Raw genomic sequence first — 20,184 nt, 5'->3', positions numbered from 1 at the left:
GTCCCAGCTACTCGGGAGGCTGAGGCAGGAGAATGGCGTGAACCCGGGAGGCGGAGCTTGCAGTGAGCTGAGATCTGGCCACTGCACTCCAGCCTGGGCGACAGAGCAAGACTCTGTCTCAAAAAAAAAAAAAAAAAATTATTGGCTGGGCGCAGTGGCTCACACCTGTAATCCCAACACTTTGGGAGGCCAAGGCGGGAGGATCACTTGAGGTCAGGAGTTCAAGACCAGCCTGGACAATATGATGAAATCCCATCTTTACTAAAAATACAAAAATTAGCCAGTTGTGGTGGCGCATGCCTGCAGTCCCAGCTACTCAGGAGGCTGAAGCAGGAGAATCATTTGAACTCAGGAAGCGGAGGTTGTAGTGAGCTGAGATTGCCCATTGCACTCTAGCCTGGGTGTCACAGTGAGACTCCAGTCTCAAAAAAAAAAAAAAAAAAAAAACCAGGCACAGTGGCTCACACCTGTAATCCCAGCACTTTGGGAGGCTGAGGCAGGTAGATCACCTGAGGTCAGGAGTTCAAGACCACCCTGGACAACATGGTGAAACCCTGTCTCTACTTAAAATACAAAACATTAGCTGGGCGTTGTGGCAGGTGCCTGTAATCCCAGCTACTCAGGAGGGTGAGACAGGAGAATCACTGGAACCCGGGAGGCGGAGGTTGCAGGGTGGCAGAGGTTGCAGTGAGCCGAGATCGTGCCATTGCACTCCAGCCTGGGCAAGAAGAGTGAAACTCCATCTCCAAAAAAAAATTCTCACACAATTTTTTTTTCTCACACAATTTTTGCCTGTTTAGCAAACTAGTTGGAACTAATACCATTCTTTTAATTTTTACAGGTGATCTAAGGAAATTTAATCTAATTTTAAATTCAGAACTACCTAAAAGTCCTCTGATAGGAAAATAAAAATATGGGATAAGTAAGAAGAACTAAAAGAAAAATAAGTTAATAGATATAAAGAACAACGATTTTACCCCAGTGACTCCTTGGAAAATATTGAGTATCTCCTGTTCTGTGACTGGCTGATTTGTGGCTTCTGGATTAGATTTCGATGCAGGAGTAAGTATAGAATTTATGTACACATCAATCAAAGGAAGTAATTGAGGATGAAGTGGAGTAGAGGTTTCACACAGCTGTCTATAAATCCAATCCTAAGAAAGAATGTTATAGACACTGAATTGTGGCAAAAAGAAAAACCAAGCAAAATTATAAAAGTACATACAGTTTTACATGAATTATGAATCAGTAAAATTCACTATTAACTTTTGGCAGTTCCAAATATATTATCTAGTATCATAACTGTCTTTGATTTTAAAATACGAACTACCTTTATATCTGTATCATCTTAGGTGCACTGTCCACTGGAAGCTTGCCTTTGGGTTTAATCTATTAGTTTTAAGTAGTGGGAAAACATTTTAAGTCCCTACCATATCTGTATTTAGAACACCATGTGTGTCGTCATGGGAGAGCTCACATTAGATAGGAATTTGGAGAGAGAGACAGGTCCTTCACAGCAAACCCTCAGATAGACTAAGAAAGTGTCTCTGACAAGCACTTACAGGAGACTATCACTTAACTATCATTGGATGGAGGACATGTAAAATGTTGGGTGTGCATTTGAACTCTTAATTCTTAGCTATTTTACTTGCTAAAAATATAAAGCAGCAGAAGATACAATCTAGCTGGGAAATAATTTCACTAAATCACAAAAAAAAGGGACAATTAAAAGTGATATATCATGCATATATTATTCACTGTTCTTTGTAAATAAAAGAGCCTCTGAAAAAGTTTAGATTACTTTACCTCCTGGGTCTCAACCTTCTCTTTAGAGGCCCTTTTAACTGTTAGATATAGCCAACTAAGACAAATCAAAACATATCGAAATCATAAGTTAGGTGTGAGGTGTCCTTGTGGCAAATCGACAAATACTAGTCATGGCAACTTCCCCAATTTGTAAAACAAAACCAGGCCCATTGCAGTGGCTCACACCTGTAATCCCATTTCAGGAGGCCAAAGTAGGAGAATTGCTTAAGACCAGGAGTTCAAGACCAGACCAGCCTGGGCAACATAGCGAGACCCTGTCTCTACAAAAAAGGCTTTTTAAAGCTGGGTGTGAGACCAGGCACAGTGGCTCATGCCTGTAATCCCAGCACTGTGGGAGGCCGAGGTGAGTGGATCACCTGATGTCAGGAGTCTGAGACCAGCCTGGCCAACATGGTGAAACCCTGTCTCTACTAAAAATTGGAAAAAAAAAAAAAAAAATTAGCCGGGCGTGGTGGCAGGAGCCTATAATACCAGCTACTCAGAGGCAGAGGCAGGGGAATCACTTGAACCCGGGAGGCAGAGATTGCAGTGAGCCGAGATAGCACCACTGCACTCCAGCTTGGGTGACAGAGTGAGACTCTGTCTCAAAAAAAAAAAAAAAAAAAGCCAGGAGTGGTGGCTCATACCCATAGTCCCAGCCACTTAGGAGGCTGTGGCAGGAGGAGTGCTTGAGCCCAGGAATTTGAAGTTACAGTGAGCTATGACAGCCTGGGTGACAGAGTGAGACTTGTCTTTAAAAAATAAATAAATTAGAAAATGGAAGTTTCAAAGTTTTAATGAAATAGCCATGTGCCACTATTGAGAACTTAAATGAAGTATTATGCATTTTGAAAATAATCTTACATTGCTTTAAAAATCTGAAATTACTGTATTATAATTATATAATTATAATTACTATACCTAATTACTACACTTATATAAATGACCAGTAACTTAATACCACACATTTCCCACACAAAACCCATAATAAAGGCCTACAAACTGAAATACAACTAACTGGGGAGAAAGCATTAATTTAGGTTGTTCTTTGAAATATAAATGTAGGCCAGGCACAGTGGCTCACATCTGTAATCCCAGCACTTTGGGAGGTCGAGACAGGCATATCACTTGAGGTCAGGAGTTCGACACCAGTCAGCCAATGCAGTGAAACCCTGTCTCTACTAAAAATACAAAAATTAGCTGGGCGTGGTGGCACACAACTGTAGTCCCAGTTACCTGGGAGGCTGAGGCAGGAGAATCGCTTTAACCCAGGAGGCAGAGGTTACAGTGAGCCAAGACTGTACCACTGCACTCCAGCCTGGGTGACTGAGCAAGACTCCACCTCAAAAGAAAATATATATATATATAAATGTAGGGGCATGCTTTTATGTTATTTGTTTTATTTGTAGGGGCATACTTTTATTGACACTTTGTGCTTGGTAAAGGAACGACTCCTGAGAAGCTGGTAAATACAATGAATAGGCAAAAATCCAGTAATGTTGGCACTCAGGTTGCTGGTGACAGGGACCCGAACTGCATGAGCTGTGACAACCTAAAAGGGAAAAATAGTATTAGTAATATAAAGAACTAAATATAAAATTATTTTGAAAGAGAGATAAGTAGACTGTCAACACCTAATATGAGTGTGGTCCCTAAAAATGAATGATGACAATAAATTATTACGTTTTAATTATCTTTGAATGTTGAGGAAACGTACATTTAGGGATTTATATAATTCCCTAATTTTTTGTTTTTAAACACAGATACATACACAGAGGTGTGATAAGGTAAAATAAATAAATAAATAAAAATTTGAAGCATACAATCTGGGCTCAATGACTTTGAAGAAGTCACTTTATCTTCTGAATCTTTTTCACATCTACAAAACAGGACACTACCATACTGCCTCAAAGCATTGTTATGAGGGGAAAATATTCTTTTGGAAAACATCATATGAACTATAAAGCACCACATAAATATACCCAGAAATATTTATTATCAATATGTCATGCATAGGCTCTAACTGTCTTTTAAAGACCCTCCTCAAAGTTGTCTTCCAACTGGTTCAAATTTAAAGACAAAAAATAACTTATGATTCTCCCACATGCTGTGTGACTATTTGTAATTTAGTAGTATGTGTGTGTATGCGTGTTGAGGGTGGGAGGGATAGTAAAATATAGAAATAAAGATATTAATAGCCATAAAAAAGCAACAACTGGCTGGGCACAGTGGCTCACGCTTGTAACCCCAGCACTCTGGGAGGCCGAGGTGGGTGGATCATCTAAGGTCAGGAGTTCAAGACCAGCCTAGCCAACATGGTGAAACCCCATTTCTACTAAAAATACAAAAATTAGCTGGGCGTGGTGGTGGACACCTGTAATCCTAGCTACTTGGGAGGCTGAGGCAGGAGAATTGCTCCAACCCAGGAGGCAGAGGTTGCAGTGAGCTATGATCGTACCACTGTATACTAGCCTGGGTGACAGAGTGAGATAAAAAAGAAATGAAAAAAATCCTTAGGCTTATCCATGGACAAAAGTACTAAGGCTAAAGAAGAACATGTTAAGTATAAGAAATTTAGACTCTAGCCTGTAATCTAGTTAGAAATGAATTTTACAGCCTAAAGGTTTAAATAGGTCTTTATTTTATCTTTCTCTAGACACATTAAAACAATTACCTCTTGAGATGCCCGATCATCAGCATCTAAGAGTATTCTCCTAAGTATCTACTCAGTCTCCAAAAATATATACATTCAAAAGATGCTTTGCTATGTTATGACTAGTTTTAAAAGTGTATTTTAAATGGATTATTTTTAAACAAAGTTTCAATGATGAAATAAATCATCATGAGTGATTAAAAGAAAAAAGACCATATTACTTTCTTAAGGTAAGTAAGACACACAAGTTTTCTCCCAAAGAATATTGTAAAAGAAAGTTAAGTAAGCACCTAAGAATAAAAAGAAATACCTGCTCAGTAAAAATTTCCTGTGTGAAGATCGTCTTCATCCTGCTCAAGGAGCTTGGCTTAATTACAATCTAAAATTACCAAAAGAATTCCAACAGTATGTAAAAATATATGAAACACAATTTATTCTAGGGAACTTACCTAAAATGGCTGTGATACACATAAATGTTCAAATATTCAAGTACTCTACTCTGTTTTAGAAGTGCCTTCTCAAACCCAACATTAAAGTGTTAATACTCAGAAACAGGACCAATATAAAAAGCACTTAATAAATACTATTAATGGTATTTTCAGTCAGTTCGGGGAAACAGATTATTTACTACATGGAGCTGGGATAGCTGCCCCTCTGTGAGGACAAGAGAAACGTGTGTGTGTGCGTGTGTGTGTGTGTGTGTCTGCATATACACATATATACATACACATATACAGATAGACACACATACACTTTTTGCACATATCACACCATAACCAAAAGAAACTCCAAGTAGATTAAATGTTTAAATGTAAAACATGAAACCACCAAAAAAACTAGAAGAAAATGTAAGTGATCATTTATATAAAGCCAAGAAACGAAAACATTTCTAAGCATAAGAGCAAAATAGAAACCACAAAAATAACATTTAATATACTACATAAAAATAATAATGATGATAATTTCCACATGGCAAAGTTAAATGGCAAAAAAGATTGGAAAAAGTCCATTATAACATGTTGAACTCTCCACTTTTAAAGATACTATAAGATATGTCACTGATTTAATATTACATGATTTAATATTACAGCAGCTTTTCAAGAAAAAAAGTAGGAGTTGGAACACTACCACTTTCATATTACATGTCAACTGTAAAATGAATCCCAATTTCAACATTGGGCAAAATATATGTCTGGAAATATATGAAGATGTATGAGGCATAAGGATGTATCTTTCCTTTTGAAACAGTGAAAGAAAAAAACAAATCAAAGTCCCTACAGGAAAATTAGGATACTGATAAGCTTTTTGCAAAAGAAATAAACCAGCCAAAACACATAGATTTTAAATACTAAAGTTTCACTAGTAATCAAAGAAATTCAAACTAGGTGATACCACTGTTCATCAACCAAATTTGCAAAGATTAAAAAAAAAATACTAATGCTCAGTCATGTGAAAGTTTAGGAAAACAGGAGTTCTTACTACTGGTAACAGTTAATCAAGCTGATACAATCTTTCTAAAAGATAATATGGCGGTACTCTTGAAAAACCTTAACATAGCCATACTTTTTCCTTAGCAATCACCTTCTAGAAATTTATCCTAAGAAAATGATCCAACAGGTGTATGAAGAGATACATGTGAGTGCCTATGTGTGTATTTGCATAAACAAGGATATTCCTCTAAGTGTTATACTGAAACTAGAAAATGTACATGGGAAATAATAAAGGACCCAGTAAGAAGATCAAACAATGGACTGTAACACAATGCAGCCATTAAAAATTATACCGTATTATAATATTTATTGACATGAGTAAATGCTCACCATATATTAGTTTTTTTAAATCACCAAATATATATGTCACTTTAAAGAAAGAACAGACATCAGAATATTAATAGTAGTATACTAGGTATCTCTGAATCATGGAATTATAAGATATCTTTCCCTTTTCTGTGCTTTCCAAGGTTTTTGCATGAGTCTCTATTATTTTAGTAAACAAAGGTTTCAAAATGCATTTTTTTCTAAGCACTCCTGATAAAACTTCTATTAAACAATTAAAATTACTTAAAACAATCTATTTACACAGCAACAAAATGTCCATCTTAGAAACATCTTTCTGTTTTTAGAAAGAAGTTAAAAGAAAATTACCTTCATCCCCAAAGTGGAACAGACCAAGTCAATGATAGCACTAAGCTGGTTGCTGTGAAAGTACATAGCCACCAATAATAGCATCTCCCCAAAAGAAGCAGAGACGCCTGACGTACTGTCAAAACAAAATAGGAAATATGAATTTTCCAAAGAGAGAAGAAGAAAAGCTTTCTCAACTAACTAAATCAAATTATCTTACCTCTCAAAATATGCTTCTTCTTTTATCATCCAACTTAGCCACACCACCATCAGCTGCTCCTGTTCAGGTGTACTACAAAATATACCAGAATGTCACTGGTTTAAATTAGATATTCTAGTATATGAATAAAAAGCATTCTGAAGTTATTTTTGGTAGAAATTATTTTTCCTGCCCTATTTTCAAGTATCAAGTCAAATTAATGGCTTGCTGAATTGGGCCATTAATTTTCATTGAGGTATGAAGTAATTCTAGAGCTCAAGAATGAGGACCTTTGCTTTTTTCATGGAACCCCTCTCTAAGTCTTAGTTGCTGCCTTCACAGGTTGAAAAGGGTAAGCTTCCTCACATTCCTCAGAAAACAAAGGCCCCTTGGGATTAACCTGTTAAACCAACTATACAACAGCTGATACTTATTTCATATAGAAAAAAATCTAGTGTTAACACTTAAGCATCAAAATATCACAAACTGAGTGCCAAACAGTAATAAGCAGTCCATCTTCTGGAAAAATGAAATTTAATTTATAGAAACCTTATGAGTAAATCTCAAAGTTACAGAGAAACAAATGATCACTAATCATGGAAAAAAAGGCAGCCACGGGCTTACCAGATATGAAAAATGGCTATAAAAATACAACGACTTTTTTTTGAGACAATGTCTTGCTCTGTCGCCCAGGCTGGAGTGCAGTGGAACAATCATAGCTCACTATAGCCTCAACCACCCAGGCTCAAGTGATCCTCCCACCGCAGCCTCCCAAGTAGCTGGGACTACAGGCATGCGCCAATGCATTGAGCTAATATTTTTTATTTCTAGTAGAGGAGAGGTCTCGCTATGTTGCCCAGTCTGGTCTTGAACTCTTGAGCTCAAGTGATATTCCTGCCTAAGCCTCCCAAAGTGCTGGCATTATAGAGGCGAGCCAACATGCCTAGCCTAACAATGACTTTTTAAAGGGAATTCCTAAATTTTGAGATGGAGTTTCACTCTTGTTGCTCAGGCTGGAGTACAGTGGTACAATCTCAGCTCACTGCAACCTCCGCCTCCCGGGTACAAGCGATTCTGCCTCAGTCTCCCGAGTAGCTGGGATTACAGGCGTCTGCCACCACATCTGGCTAATTTTTGTATTTTTAGTAGAGATGGGGTTTCACCCAGTTGACCAGGTTGGTCTCGAACCCCTGACTTCAGGTGATCCACCCGCCTCGGCCTCCCAAAGTGCTGCAAATACAGGCCTGAGCCGCCGCACCCAGTCTAAATTTTAATTGGTAAGTACAAGCTGATGTTGACTTCTGCAAATTTTTTCACCAATCTCTTTCTACTTCAGTGCAGTAAAAATAGATGCAACAAAAGCAAATGAAAAGTATGCTGCTTCTATTACCAAAAGCTAAGAAAATAAAAAAGGTCATCTCAACTATACCTAAACCATATAACAATAAAGTGTTATGTAGTAGAAAGATGACAGCCTTTACAGCCTGCCACACCTGAATGAGAATCCCATCTCTGCTAATTACTGGTAGTGTGATCTTGAAGAAGAAACACAAATAATCTTTCTTCTTCTTTTTCACTATAGCTCTAAAATGTTAAGAACTTCTTTTTTTTTTTTTTTTTTTCAGAAGTTTTGGTCTTGTTGCCCAGGCTGGAGTGCAATGACACGATCTCGGATCCTTGCAACCTCCACCTCCCGCATTCAAAAGATTCTTCTGCCTCAGCATCCCGAGTAGCTGGGATTACAGGCGCCCACCACCACACTCGGCTAATTTTTTATATTTTTAGTAGAGACGGGGTTTCACCATGTTGGCCAGGCTGGTCTCGAATTCCTGACCTTTAGGCGATCCACCCACCATGGCCTCCCAAAGTGCTGGGATTACAGGCGTGAGCCACTGTGCCTGGCCTATCTTAAGAACTTTTAAATATCTTTCTAAACATTAGTTCTTCTATCTATAAGTTATGGACAAAAATACCTTATGAGGCTGGGCAAAGTGGCTCTCGCCTGTAATCCCAGCAATTTGGGAGGCCAAGGTAGGAGGATAGCTTGAGCCCAGGAGTTCAAGACCAGCCTGAGCAACAAAGTGAGATCCCATCTCTACAAAAGAATTTAAAAATTAGACAGGCATGGTGGTGCATGTTTGTAGTCCCAGCTACAAGGGAGGCTGAGATGGGAGAATCTCTTGAGCCCAAGAGGCCGAGGTTGCGGCGAGCCCTGATCGTGCCGTGCCACTAGACTCCAGCCGGCACAACAAAGCAAGATCCTATCTAAAAAAAAAAAAAAAAAAAAAAAAAAAAAAAAAAAAAAAAAATACTTTATAAGAGTAATGAGGATTTGAGATAATGTTTAGAAAGTACTTCAAGTAAAAGGAAAAGAAAGAATTCATGTACCTAATTTTACACCATCCTGAAACTCCATTAAAACTCCATTAAGGTTTTCTTAAAAGGCATAAACACATAAGATATTGAGGAGAGACAACACCACAAAATACTGGAAGCTAGAGAACATATAGATAAGTGGAAACTGACTTAGCAGACCTGAGGAAGCAAAATGTTAAACTGATAGAAGAGAAAACCCATCCATTTTACACCACAGAATTCCCAAAGGGCTCAAGCTACTCCAGGCAGTTCTGGGACCGAGAGTGAAGACAGACAAAAATTAAGTGGCTGACATTCTATATAAGTAGTAGGACTCCAAATCACCTCCTGCATTCTGCACAACTAGAAGAATACCCTTCCCTCAGTAGAGAGAAAACTGGAGATTTATTGTCTGGAGGTGGTAAAATCATGCATCTGAAATAAGGGAAACCAGGTATATCTGTAGCACCATTCTGAAAGTAGAAGAATTAAGTAAATGATTATACTGCAGGCTGATACCTACCAACACTTAACCCTTACTCTTTAACTTTATTTATGGGTTTCTGTATAGGCCTTCCCTCTCCAGGCCAGACAATAATCTTTAGAACTCTGATCAGACCAAGAGTTTCCCAAAGACCCACTTATGAGTCTTTTAGAACCTCTCATATTAGAGGTTCTAATATGCTTTTTCATTTCCTAGTCTTAAACATGAACAATCGGCCAGGCGCGGTGGCTCACACCTGTAATCCCAGCACTTTGGGAGGCCAAGGCAGGCAGATCACCTGAGGTCAGCAGTTCAAGACCAGCCTGACCAACATGGAGAAATCCCATCTCTACTAAAAATAACTTAGCTGGGCGTGGTAGCATATGTCTATAATCTTAGCTGGGTGTGGTAGCGTATGCCTATAATCCCAGCTACTTAGCTGGGCGTGGTAGCGTATGCCTATAACTTAGCTGGGCGTGGTAGCGTATGCCTATAAAAACTTAGCTGGGCGTGGTAGCGTATGCCTATAATCCCAGCTACTCGGGAGGCTGACGCGGGAGAATCACTTGAACCCAGGAGGCAGAGGTTGCGGTAAGCTGAGATCACGCCATTGCACTCCAGTCTGGCAGCCTGGGCAACAAGAGTGAAACTCCATCTCACAATATATATTATATATATATGTGTGTGTGTGTGAACAATATATATATATATATATGTGAACAAAATATGTGTGTATACATATATATGTGAACAATCAATAAATACTGGCTGGGTGCAGTGGCTCACACCTGTAGTTGTAGCACTTTGGGAGGCAAAGGCAGGAGGATCACCTTAGGCCAGGAGTTCAAGATCAGCCTGGGCAACAAAAGTGAGACCCCATCCCTACAAAAAACTTTTAAAAATAAGCCAGGTGTGGTGGCCCACACTAGCCACTTGGGAGTCTGAGGTAGGAGGACCCGTTGAGCCCAGAAGTTCAAAGCTGTAATCAGTTATGATTGTACCACTGCATTTGCCCTGGGCAACAGAGAGAGACCCATCTCTAAATAAATAAATAAAACAAAAGTTAAAATAATAAGAAATATTAAGTATCTGAGAAAAGCATCTAACTTAAAAAATAGAGACCAAAAAAAGGCAGGGAAAAAAGCAACCTAGAGAAAGAAGCAATACAAATAATAAAATATCTTCAAAATCAGTATGACTAATATCAAAGAAATTATGCTATCATGAACCAATAGATACTATAAAGAAGAAATATTCAGAGAGCCAAAAAAAAGTGCTCTTAGAAATTAAAGACTGAGTAGGAATTGAAGATAAAGTTAAAGACAAATCCTAAAAGGTAGAAGGATTTCTTTTTTTTTTTTTAAGCTCTTTCACCCAGGCTGTAGTGCTATGGCACAATCATAGCTCACTGTAACCTTGAACTCCTGGGTTCAAGTGATCCTTCTGCTTCAACCTCCCAAATAGCTGGGACTAAGGCATGTCCCACTACCCCTGGAGAATTTTTTTTTTTTTAAAGACAGTGTCTTGCTATGTTGCCCAGGCTAGTCTCAAACTCATGGCCTGAAACAATCCTCCCACCTCAGCCTCTCAAAGCACTGGGTTTACAGGTGTGAGCTACTGCACCTGGCCTTAAAATGAGCAAGTTATTTTTAGAGTGCTGAACAGGTTCTAAAATTCTATTGTGGTGGTGGTTGCATAATTATATACACTAAAAACCACTCAATTGTACACTCTAAGTGGGTAAATCTTATGATATGTAAATTACATCTCAATAAAGCTGTTTTCTAAAAAGTAGAACAAGATGAGGGGAAGGAAAAGAGGAAAGGATAAGAAAATACGACAATCATTTCAAATTCCAAATAAAAAGAGGTTTTAGACAGAGAACATGCAAGAAGAAAACATTACCAACAAATTAATTCAGGAAACTTTTCTAGAATTGAGGGACATGAGTTTCCAGGTTCAGAGTGCTTACTGAATGCCTAGGACAATAGTCAAAAAGAGACTCAGACTAAGGCATGTCAACCAGAAATTTCAAAACCCTAGAGATAAAAAGCTAACCCTACAAGTTTGCATATTAAAAACAAATAGGCCACACAAAGGACCAGGAATCAGAATGTCAGACTTCCTGACAACCCTAGAAGTTAGAAGACAAAGAAGCAACACCTTCAAAGTCCTGAAAGGAAATTATTCCCAAGTAAGAATTCCATACCCCATCAAACTATCAATCAGATGTTAAAGTAGGACAAAGATATTTTCAGAAATATCCAGTCTCAAAAAGAATTTACTTCACACATACCCATTCAGAAGCAGCAAAATGGTCAGGCACAGTGGCTGATGCCTGTAATCCCAGCACTGTGGGAAGCTGAGGCAGGTGGATCACCTGAGGTCAGGAGTTCAAGACCAGCCTGGCCAACATAGTGAAACCCCGTCTCTACTAAAAATACAAAAATTAGCTGGGAATGGTGGTGGTTGCCTGTAATCCCAGATACTTGGGAGGCTAAAACAGGAGAATCACTTGAACCTGAGTGGCAGAGGTTGCAGTGAGCCGAGATCATGCCATTGTACTCCAGTTGCACGAAAAGAGCGAAACTCATCTCAAAAAAAAAAAAAAGCAGTAGCAGCAAAATGAGGAAGCAATGAAAAAAGATGATGACATGATCACAGCTCAAACAAATGAAAGGACAGGTTTTCTTTATAATTTTTTTTTTTTTAAACGAAGACAGGAGTCTCACTATGTTGCCCAGGCTGGCCTCAAACTTGTAGCCTCAAGCAATCCTCCTGCCTCAACCTCCCGAGTAGCTGGGACTACAGATGTGAGCCACCATGCCCAGCTAAGATGATGACATAAGATATAAGAAACAGGAGATCCAACAAAAGGAAAAGGAGAGACGAAGCAAGTCTCCAAAATGATGGTGAAGGTCAATCCCAGGATGACAGCTTTGTACTAACAGGTTTAGCTGGTAACCATTCCAGACCAAAATGCTCCTGAAGAAATCTCCTCAACAAGATGAAACTCATAGACTATCTAATGAGTCAAAACATCTGGACAGAAGATTTAGGCTGGCAGAGAGTTTGAGGTTACATGAAAGGGACATATAACACCAAGAAAGTTAAAAGCAAAAAACAAAAACACAGGATAAATGTTAATCAAAAAAAAAAAAAAAAACTTTTACAAGGCAGTAAAAAATAATCATATACTACATGGTTGAGTTCTCAGCGCTTATATAATCGTAACAACTATATATTGATCTAATCTAAATTATTATAACTATACTAGGAGAATGAGAGGATAGGAAGGATATGTATGGATGTGTTTAGGACAGGGAGAAAAAAGAGAACTAATTTCTCATCTTTCATACTAGGAACTCAATAAAAAACACCTAAAAGCAAAAATCAAGGGGTATCAAATACAAACATGTTATTATAGATGTAGCAGTAAAACACAAAATAAACAGTTAAAAGAACTGAAAGACACTGCCTCTAAGAAAGGTGAAATAGGAAGGAGAGAAGGAAGGAAGGACTGCTATTACCTTAACAAATCTTGAAGAACTATTTTGACTCCTTTAAACAATGTACATATAAAACTTTAATAAAAGATAAATAAAATGAATCAGATGTTACTGATATCCTTATATTAAAAAAACACAAATAACCTGGACCCAGTGGCGTGTACCTGTAGTCCCAGCTACTTGGGAGGCTGAGTCAGGAGGATTACTTGAGGCCAGGAGTTCAAGGCTGCAGTGCGCTATGATCACACCCCTGAATAGCCACTGTACTCCAGCCTGGGCAACAAAGCAAGACCCCTTCTCTTAAAAATTGAAAAAAAAAAAAACAAAACAAAACTACAACTGTCCATGCCTAGACCAGCTTTTGTAGAAAGCTCTTATCTGATGCTACACAATTTTATTGAGTAAATAAAACTAAACCTTAAGAAAATGGAGCAACTGATATAGTTGGGTACCTGACAAGTGTAGAAAAGGCCAGCAGCATACAAAAGGAAAGTGAAACAAAGCGAACCCCAGCTGGCGTAGCAGGAGGACGGCTCGTCATCAACTGCAATAATTGCTCAGCTTCTTCTTCAGTTGGTCTAAAAAGGAATACATCATTAGGCTTTACATTTTTAGTTGGGATGAAGAATAAAAGTCAATTTTTAACCTTTTAGATACAAATTTTAAACTTCAAAATGATACCCTGCTATTTATAAAATCTTCAACATCTCAAGTTGTCAAACGCAAAACTGTTGAGAAATTACAACTACAGTGTTTTACTATAGACACAAATACAGGTAGGTCCTCACTTTGCCCTGTGTCATAAAAATGACCACGCAAGCTGAAATCATGCAACACGATCTTAATAATCAACGGTGAAAAGGATGATTGTGCTGTAGCCTTTAAAATTTTTCTCAAAACATTAAAAACTCTGTTTATTATAATGCATGAGGAATTTTTTTTTTTGAGACAAGGTCTTGCTCTGTCACCCAGGCTGGAGTGTAGTGGCAGGATCAGAGCTCACTTCAGCTTTGACCTCCCAGGCTCAGGTAATCCTCCCATGTCAGAGTCTCATGTAGCTGGGACCACAGGTACGCGCCACCATGCCCAGCTTATTTTTTTTTGGTAGAGACACGGTTTTGCCATGTTCCCCAGGTTGGTCTCAGACTCCTGGGATTAAAAAATCCACTTCCCACCTCCCTTGGTCTCCTAAAATGCTGGGATTACAGGTGTGAGTCACTGCACCCAGCCAGAAATTTTTTTTTTAAATAGTAAAACTAATATTTTTATAGTACTCTAATTGAAAATATTAGAAACATTAGGAATTAAAGTGTCTTCTTTCTCTTTTTTTTCTTTTGAGACTGAGTCTCACCCTGCCGCCAAGGCTGGAGTGCAGTGGCACGATCTCGGTGCACTGCAACCTCCACCTCCTGAGTTCAAGCAATTCTCCTACCTCAGACTCCTGAGTAGCTGGGACTACAGGCACATGCCACCATTCCCAGCTAATTTTTGTATTTTTAGTAGAGAGAGGGTTTCACCATGTTGAACAGGTTGGCCTGCAACTCCTGACCTCACTGATCCCCAAGCCTCGGCCTCCCAGAATGCTGGGATTATAGGTGTGAGCTACCGTGCCCGGCCTTAAAGTTTTTTATTTCTTCGTAAAGACTTTATCAAGAGTAGTTTAAACAGCCTTTGCCTCCTTTCTTTTTTTTTTTTTTCTTCATGTTTTTTGTTTTTGTAGAGACAGAGTTTCACTTTTGTTGCCCAGGCCAGACTGCAATGGTGCAATCTCGGCTCACCACAAGCTCTGCCTCCTGGGTTCAAGTGATTCTCCTGCCTCAGCCTCCCAAGTAGTTGGGATTACAGGCATGCGCCACAACGCCCAGCTAATTGTTGTATTTTTAGTAGAGATGGGGTTTCTCCATATTGGTCAGGCTGGTCTCGAACTCCTGACCTCAGGTGATCTGCCCGCCTCAGCCCCCCAAAGTGCTAGGATTACAGGTGTGAGCCACCATGCCCAGCCTATACTTTCATCTTTACTTGCCAATTGCCTCTTCCAATTATCTGTTTTTGGAATATAATGTTCCAAAAACTGTTTCCATGTTTTGGAACATGAGTTTATTATGGAGAGAAAGGAAGCAATACAGGTTGAGTAACCCCAATCCAAAAAATCCAAAATCTGAAACACCCCCAAACTCCGAAACATTCTGAGCACCAACAATGAGGTAATGAGCTCAAAGGAAATGCTCATTGGAGCACTAAGGATTTTGAATTTCTGAAACAGGGATGCTAAACCAGTAAATGTAATATAAACATTCCAAAATCCAAAAAGTTCTAAAATCCCAAACACTTCTGGTCTCAAGCATTTCAGATACAGGATATTCAACCTTTACAACTACTTCCTCTGCTATATGTACACAAATCAAATAACAGGTGTGCAGTAACCAGTTACCAACAAACTTTGAAAGAAGTGAGGCCACTGGTCACTAATCATGATGTACATCTGTTATTTACTTAGTGGTATGTGGCCTGAGGAGCTCACAATCCCTATACTTTATAAAATTATTTGGTTAATGTATCATGGCAACTGAAATGTCAATTGTGTTGAGAGACCAGCATGATTTAAATAAACTGGGGTAACTGAAACTCATGCATATTGGACACATGCAAATGAAGACTATATGTACAATTATTAAGAATATTATTCAAAAGGATTTTGTATGGTGACTAAATAAGAAACATTGTACTGGCCATGCATAGTGGCTTATGCCTGTAATCCCAGCACTTTGGGAGGCTGAGACAGGTGGATCACCTGAGGTAAGGAGTTCGAGATAAGCCTGGCCAACATGGTGAAACCCCGTCTCTACTAAAAATACAAAAAAAATTTTTTTTAAATTAGCCGGGTGTGGTGAGGCAGGAAATTGCTTGAATCCAGGAGGCAGAGGTTGCAGTGAGCCAAGATTGCGCCACTGCACTCCAGCCTGGGTGACAGACGGAGATTCCATCTCAAAAAAAAGAAGAAAACAATGTACTTATTAATCACATCATATTAATTTTAAACAATTTATGATATCAACTGTAAAAGGAAACAAAGGAGAGATTTACTTCAACTAGTCAATGTTAAAAGATCACTCACAGATCATTCACTATAATTTTGTCAAGCTGTGTTGAAATCATAGGTTTTTTTAAACTGTGATTGGAAACTGATAAACTGCTCTGGCTCCTCCCATATTTATTTATATAGCTCTGTTTACAATCAGAACAAAACAGATGAATACATCTCTACTAGGAATTCTTGGCCTTAGGATTTCATTCTTCTTATAGGCCAGCCCACTACCTGAGTCCAACAGAAAACTTGAATCCTCTGAATAAAAGGCCTTTGGTTCACTTTCTTGAGAATAGGAACAAGAAAGTAAAATGACAAAAAGGTAAAATATCAAACTATTGAATACTTGAGTCCAGCGATCCCCATCAAAGCACAGTACAGACGTAAGAGTGCACTGGCTTTCACAACATGCTCTTCTTTCAGCCCCGAATACACAGACACATTGGGCTCCATGTCCACATCAGCTTCTTCCACAATTCGGGTGCTTCTTACTGTGGGAAGAATGCCCATCAACTCCAGAAGAAGCTGCCTTCTCATCTGCCAAAGGACAGAACTGCTGGTCTCTCTTTTTCTCTGTAAGAAATATGGATCACAAAAGGAAGAAAGCATGAAGCATTTACTAAACTAAAAGGGAGCTAAAACACAGCTCCCCACTTAAACACTTTGAAATTGGCCTATTTGAGGAGATTGTCATGACTACAGAATCTCATTTTAACCAATCAAGCAAACTCAAAATCCACTAGTTTGTCTGAAGAATGAATATTCACCCTAATTTGGATTGGTTGCAGAGGAAAGACTAAATTAGTGACAATTTGAATTGTGGAATATTATTTAAATGGTACTTTCAAATACATAAAGACTAACAAAGTGATATGTGGTATAGGAGAAAATGCTCAGATTTTGAAGATGTAAGTCCTTGGGGTTTAAATGCCAGCTCTACTATTAGATGATTATATATCTTTAGATACATTGGTTAACCTCTCTGAACCCCAATTTCCTTAATGACAAGGAAATATTTTATCAACAACATTTACCTTACAGAACTCCTATAATTAAGAGTTCACAATTATTGGCCTGATGCAGTGGTTCACACCTGTAATCCCAGCACTTTGGGAGGCCAAGGAGGGCAGATCACTTGAGATCAGGAGTTCAAGACCAGCCTGGCCAACATGGTGAAACCCCATCTCTACTAAAAATACAAAAATTAGCTGGGTGTGGTGGCGTATGCCTGTAATCCCAGCTACTCCGGAGGCTGAAGCACAAGAATCACAAGAATTGCTTGAACCCAGGAGGCGGAGGTTACAATGAGTCAAGATCACGCCACTGTATTCCAGCCTGGGCAACAGAGTGACACTCCGTCTCAAAAAACAAGAATTTACAATTCTATAACCCCTACAGTTCTTCAGGCAGGGACAAGGTCTTAGTCATCTCTCACTCTGCACAGTCTAACATTGTGCCTAACATACAGCAAGCACTCAAAGTCTGTTAAGTAGACGAATGAACAAAACTAATACATGTATAAAAGCAGTTCTAAACTATACAGGGCTAGGCAAATGTTAATTATTATCTTTTGAGTGTTTCTAAGTAAAATATGATAGACCTGCTTTAACAATAACAGTAAGTTCAAAGAATAAAGGTTTATTGCATACGAAGGACAACTACAAACAAGATGAGCACGCCAAGTGCTTAATGCAGTACCTGACATATGTGAAGCATCCGATAAACAAATGTTAACTTTGTTTTAAAAAGCAAAGCTTAAAATCAGTTTTCAAATGGGCTATAAAGTAGAACTTGAATATTTTAAAACACTGTGATTCAGTTGCTTAAAAAATAGACTACAGGATTTAAGCAGTACACGTTGTCTAGCTAAGTGACCTCAACAAGTTAAATCACAATCTCTATTAGCTCCTTCATAGGAACTCTATTCACACAGTTAAAATAAATTCGTTTTTGAAAAATTAAAATATTTTGCAAGTTAAAAACTGCTGCAAAATACATGTGCATCAGCAAGTGAATGTATAAAACAAAATGTAGCATATACATACAATAGAATATTATTTTTCTTTTTTTTGAGACTGAGTCTTGCTCTGTCACCAGGCCAGAGTGCAGTGGCGTGATCTTGGCTCACTGCCACCTCTACCTCCCATGTTCAAGCAATTCTCCTGCCTCAGCCTCCCAAGTAGCTGGAACTACAGGTGCACACACCACACCCAGCTAATTTTTTTATTTTTAGTAGAGACGGAGTTTCACCATGTTGGCCAGGATGGTCTCGATCTCTTGACCTTGTGATCCGCCCACCTCAGCCTCCCAAAGCGCTGGGATTACAGGTGTAAGCCACCACACCCAGCCCTTACTTTTTATTTTTACAGATTTAGGGGGTACAAGTGCAGTTTTGTTACACCAATTTATTGCATAGAAGTCTGGGTTGTTGGTGTAGCCATCACCCTGATAGTATACACTGTACTCAATACAGGTAACTTCTCAACTCTCACCCCCTTCCCACCCTTCCATCGTTTGGAGTCTATGATATGTATTATCCCACTCTCTTTTGTCCATATGTACACATGATTAGCTCCCACTCATAAGTGAGAATATGCAGTATTTGACTTCCTGTTTCTCCATTATTTCACTTAAGATAACGGCCTTGACCGGGTGTGGTGGCTCAAGCCTGTAATCCCAGCACTTTGGGAGGCCAAGACGGGCGGATCCCGAGGTCGGGAGATGGAGACCATCCTGGCTAACACGGTGAAACCCCGTCTCTACTAAAAAAATACAAAAATCTAGCCGGGCGAGGTAGTGGGCGCCTGTAGTCCCAGCTACTCGGGAGGCTGAGGCAGGAGAATGGTGTGAACCCGGGAGGAGGAGCTTGCAGTGAGCTGAGATCCAGCCACTGCACTCCAGCCTGGGCGACAGAGCGAGACTCCACGTGTGTGTGTGTGTGTGTGTGTGTGTGTGTGTGTGTGTGTGTGTGTATCTCTCTCTCTCTCACATTTTCTTTAAGCAACCATCCGTTGACAGATGCTTAGGTTGATTCCATAACATTGCTACTGTGAAGAGTGCTGCGATAAACATACAAGTGTAGGTATATTTTTTATATAATGATTTCTCTACCCAGCAGTAGGAATGCTGGACAGAATGGTAGTTCTACTCTAAGTTCACAATGGAATATTATTCAGTCTTTAAAAAGGAAATCCTGACACGTTACAACATAGATGAACCTTGAAAACATTATGCTAAGTGAAATAAGCAAGATACAAAAGGCAAAATATTGTGTAATTCCATTTACTTGAGGTAGCCAGAAAGGGCAAATTCATTGAGACAGAAAGTTGAATAGAGGTTACCAGAGGATGGGATGATAGGGGGAATGGGGAGTTTTTTAATGGGTACAGAGTTTCTGTTTGGGATGACGAAAAAGTTCTGGAAATGGGCCAGGCCCGGTGGCTCGTGCCTGTAATCCCAGCACTTTGGGACGTCCAGGTGGGTGGATCACCTGAGGTCAGGAGTTCTAGACCAGCCTGACCAACATGACAAAACCCAGTCTCTACTCAAACTACAAAAAGTAGTCAAGCATGGTGGTGGGCGCCTGTAATCCCAACTACACAGGAGGCTGAGGCAGGAGAATCCTCAAACCCAGGAAGTGGAGCTTGCAGTGAGCCGAGATTGCACCACTGTACTCCAGTCTGGGCGACAGAGTGAGACTCTGTCTCAAAAAAAAAAAAAAAGTTCTGGAAATGAAGAGTGGTAATGGTTGTACACTGTGAATATACTTAATGCCACTGAATTATATACCTAAAAATGATTAAACTGCAAAATTTTGTTATGTATATTTTACCGTAATAAAAACATATATACACATATGTATTAAAATTTAAAAATATAATAACTTATTTCAGTGACCTAATGCGCCAGTTCTCATGAATCTGGCCCTGAACCCTGGAGTTTCCCAATATTCTTTTTTTTTTTTTTTTTT

The 20,184-nt window shown here is 39.1% G+C and overlaps 1 protein-coding gene across 1 annotated transcript in view; it reads right to left on the bottom strand.

The window, feature by feature from the left end:
- The window catches only part of INTS2 (integrator complex subunit 2), a gene marked incomplete at its 5' end in the record, with an annotated part of 61,669 nt that overhangs the window by 28,995 nt on the left and 12,490 nt on the right, over nt 1-20,184 (bottom strand). The window contains 7 exons of the mRNA XM_017870815.1: nt 970-1,154; nt 3,224-3,358; nt 4,770-4,838; nt 6,604-6,718; nt 6,803-6,874; nt 13,582-13,707; nt 16,561-16,787. Of these exons, the coding sequence (XP_017726304.1) occupies nt 970-1,154; nt 3,224-3,358; nt 4,770-4,838; nt 6,604-6,718; nt 6,803-6,874; nt 13,582-13,707; nt 16,561-16,787 (929 nt within the window). The remainder of the gene's footprint in view (nt 1-969; nt 1,155-3,223; nt 3,359-4,769; nt 4,839-6,603; nt 6,719-6,802; nt 6,875-13,581; nt 13,708-16,560; nt 16,788-20,184) is intronic.

The sequence above is a fragment of the Rhinopithecus bieti genome, unplaced genomic scaffold, assembly GCF_001698545.2.
Source record: "Rhinopithecus bieti isolate Rb0 unplaced genomic scaffold, ASM169854v2 scaffold_5497, whole genome shotgun sequence".
Taxonomy (NCBI): Eukaryota; Metazoa; Chordata; class Mammalia; order Primates; family Cercopithecidae; genus Rhinopithecus; species Rhinopithecus bieti.
Note: the sequence above shows the minus strand (reverse complement) of the source record. Positions and strands in the feature narration are given on the sequence as shown.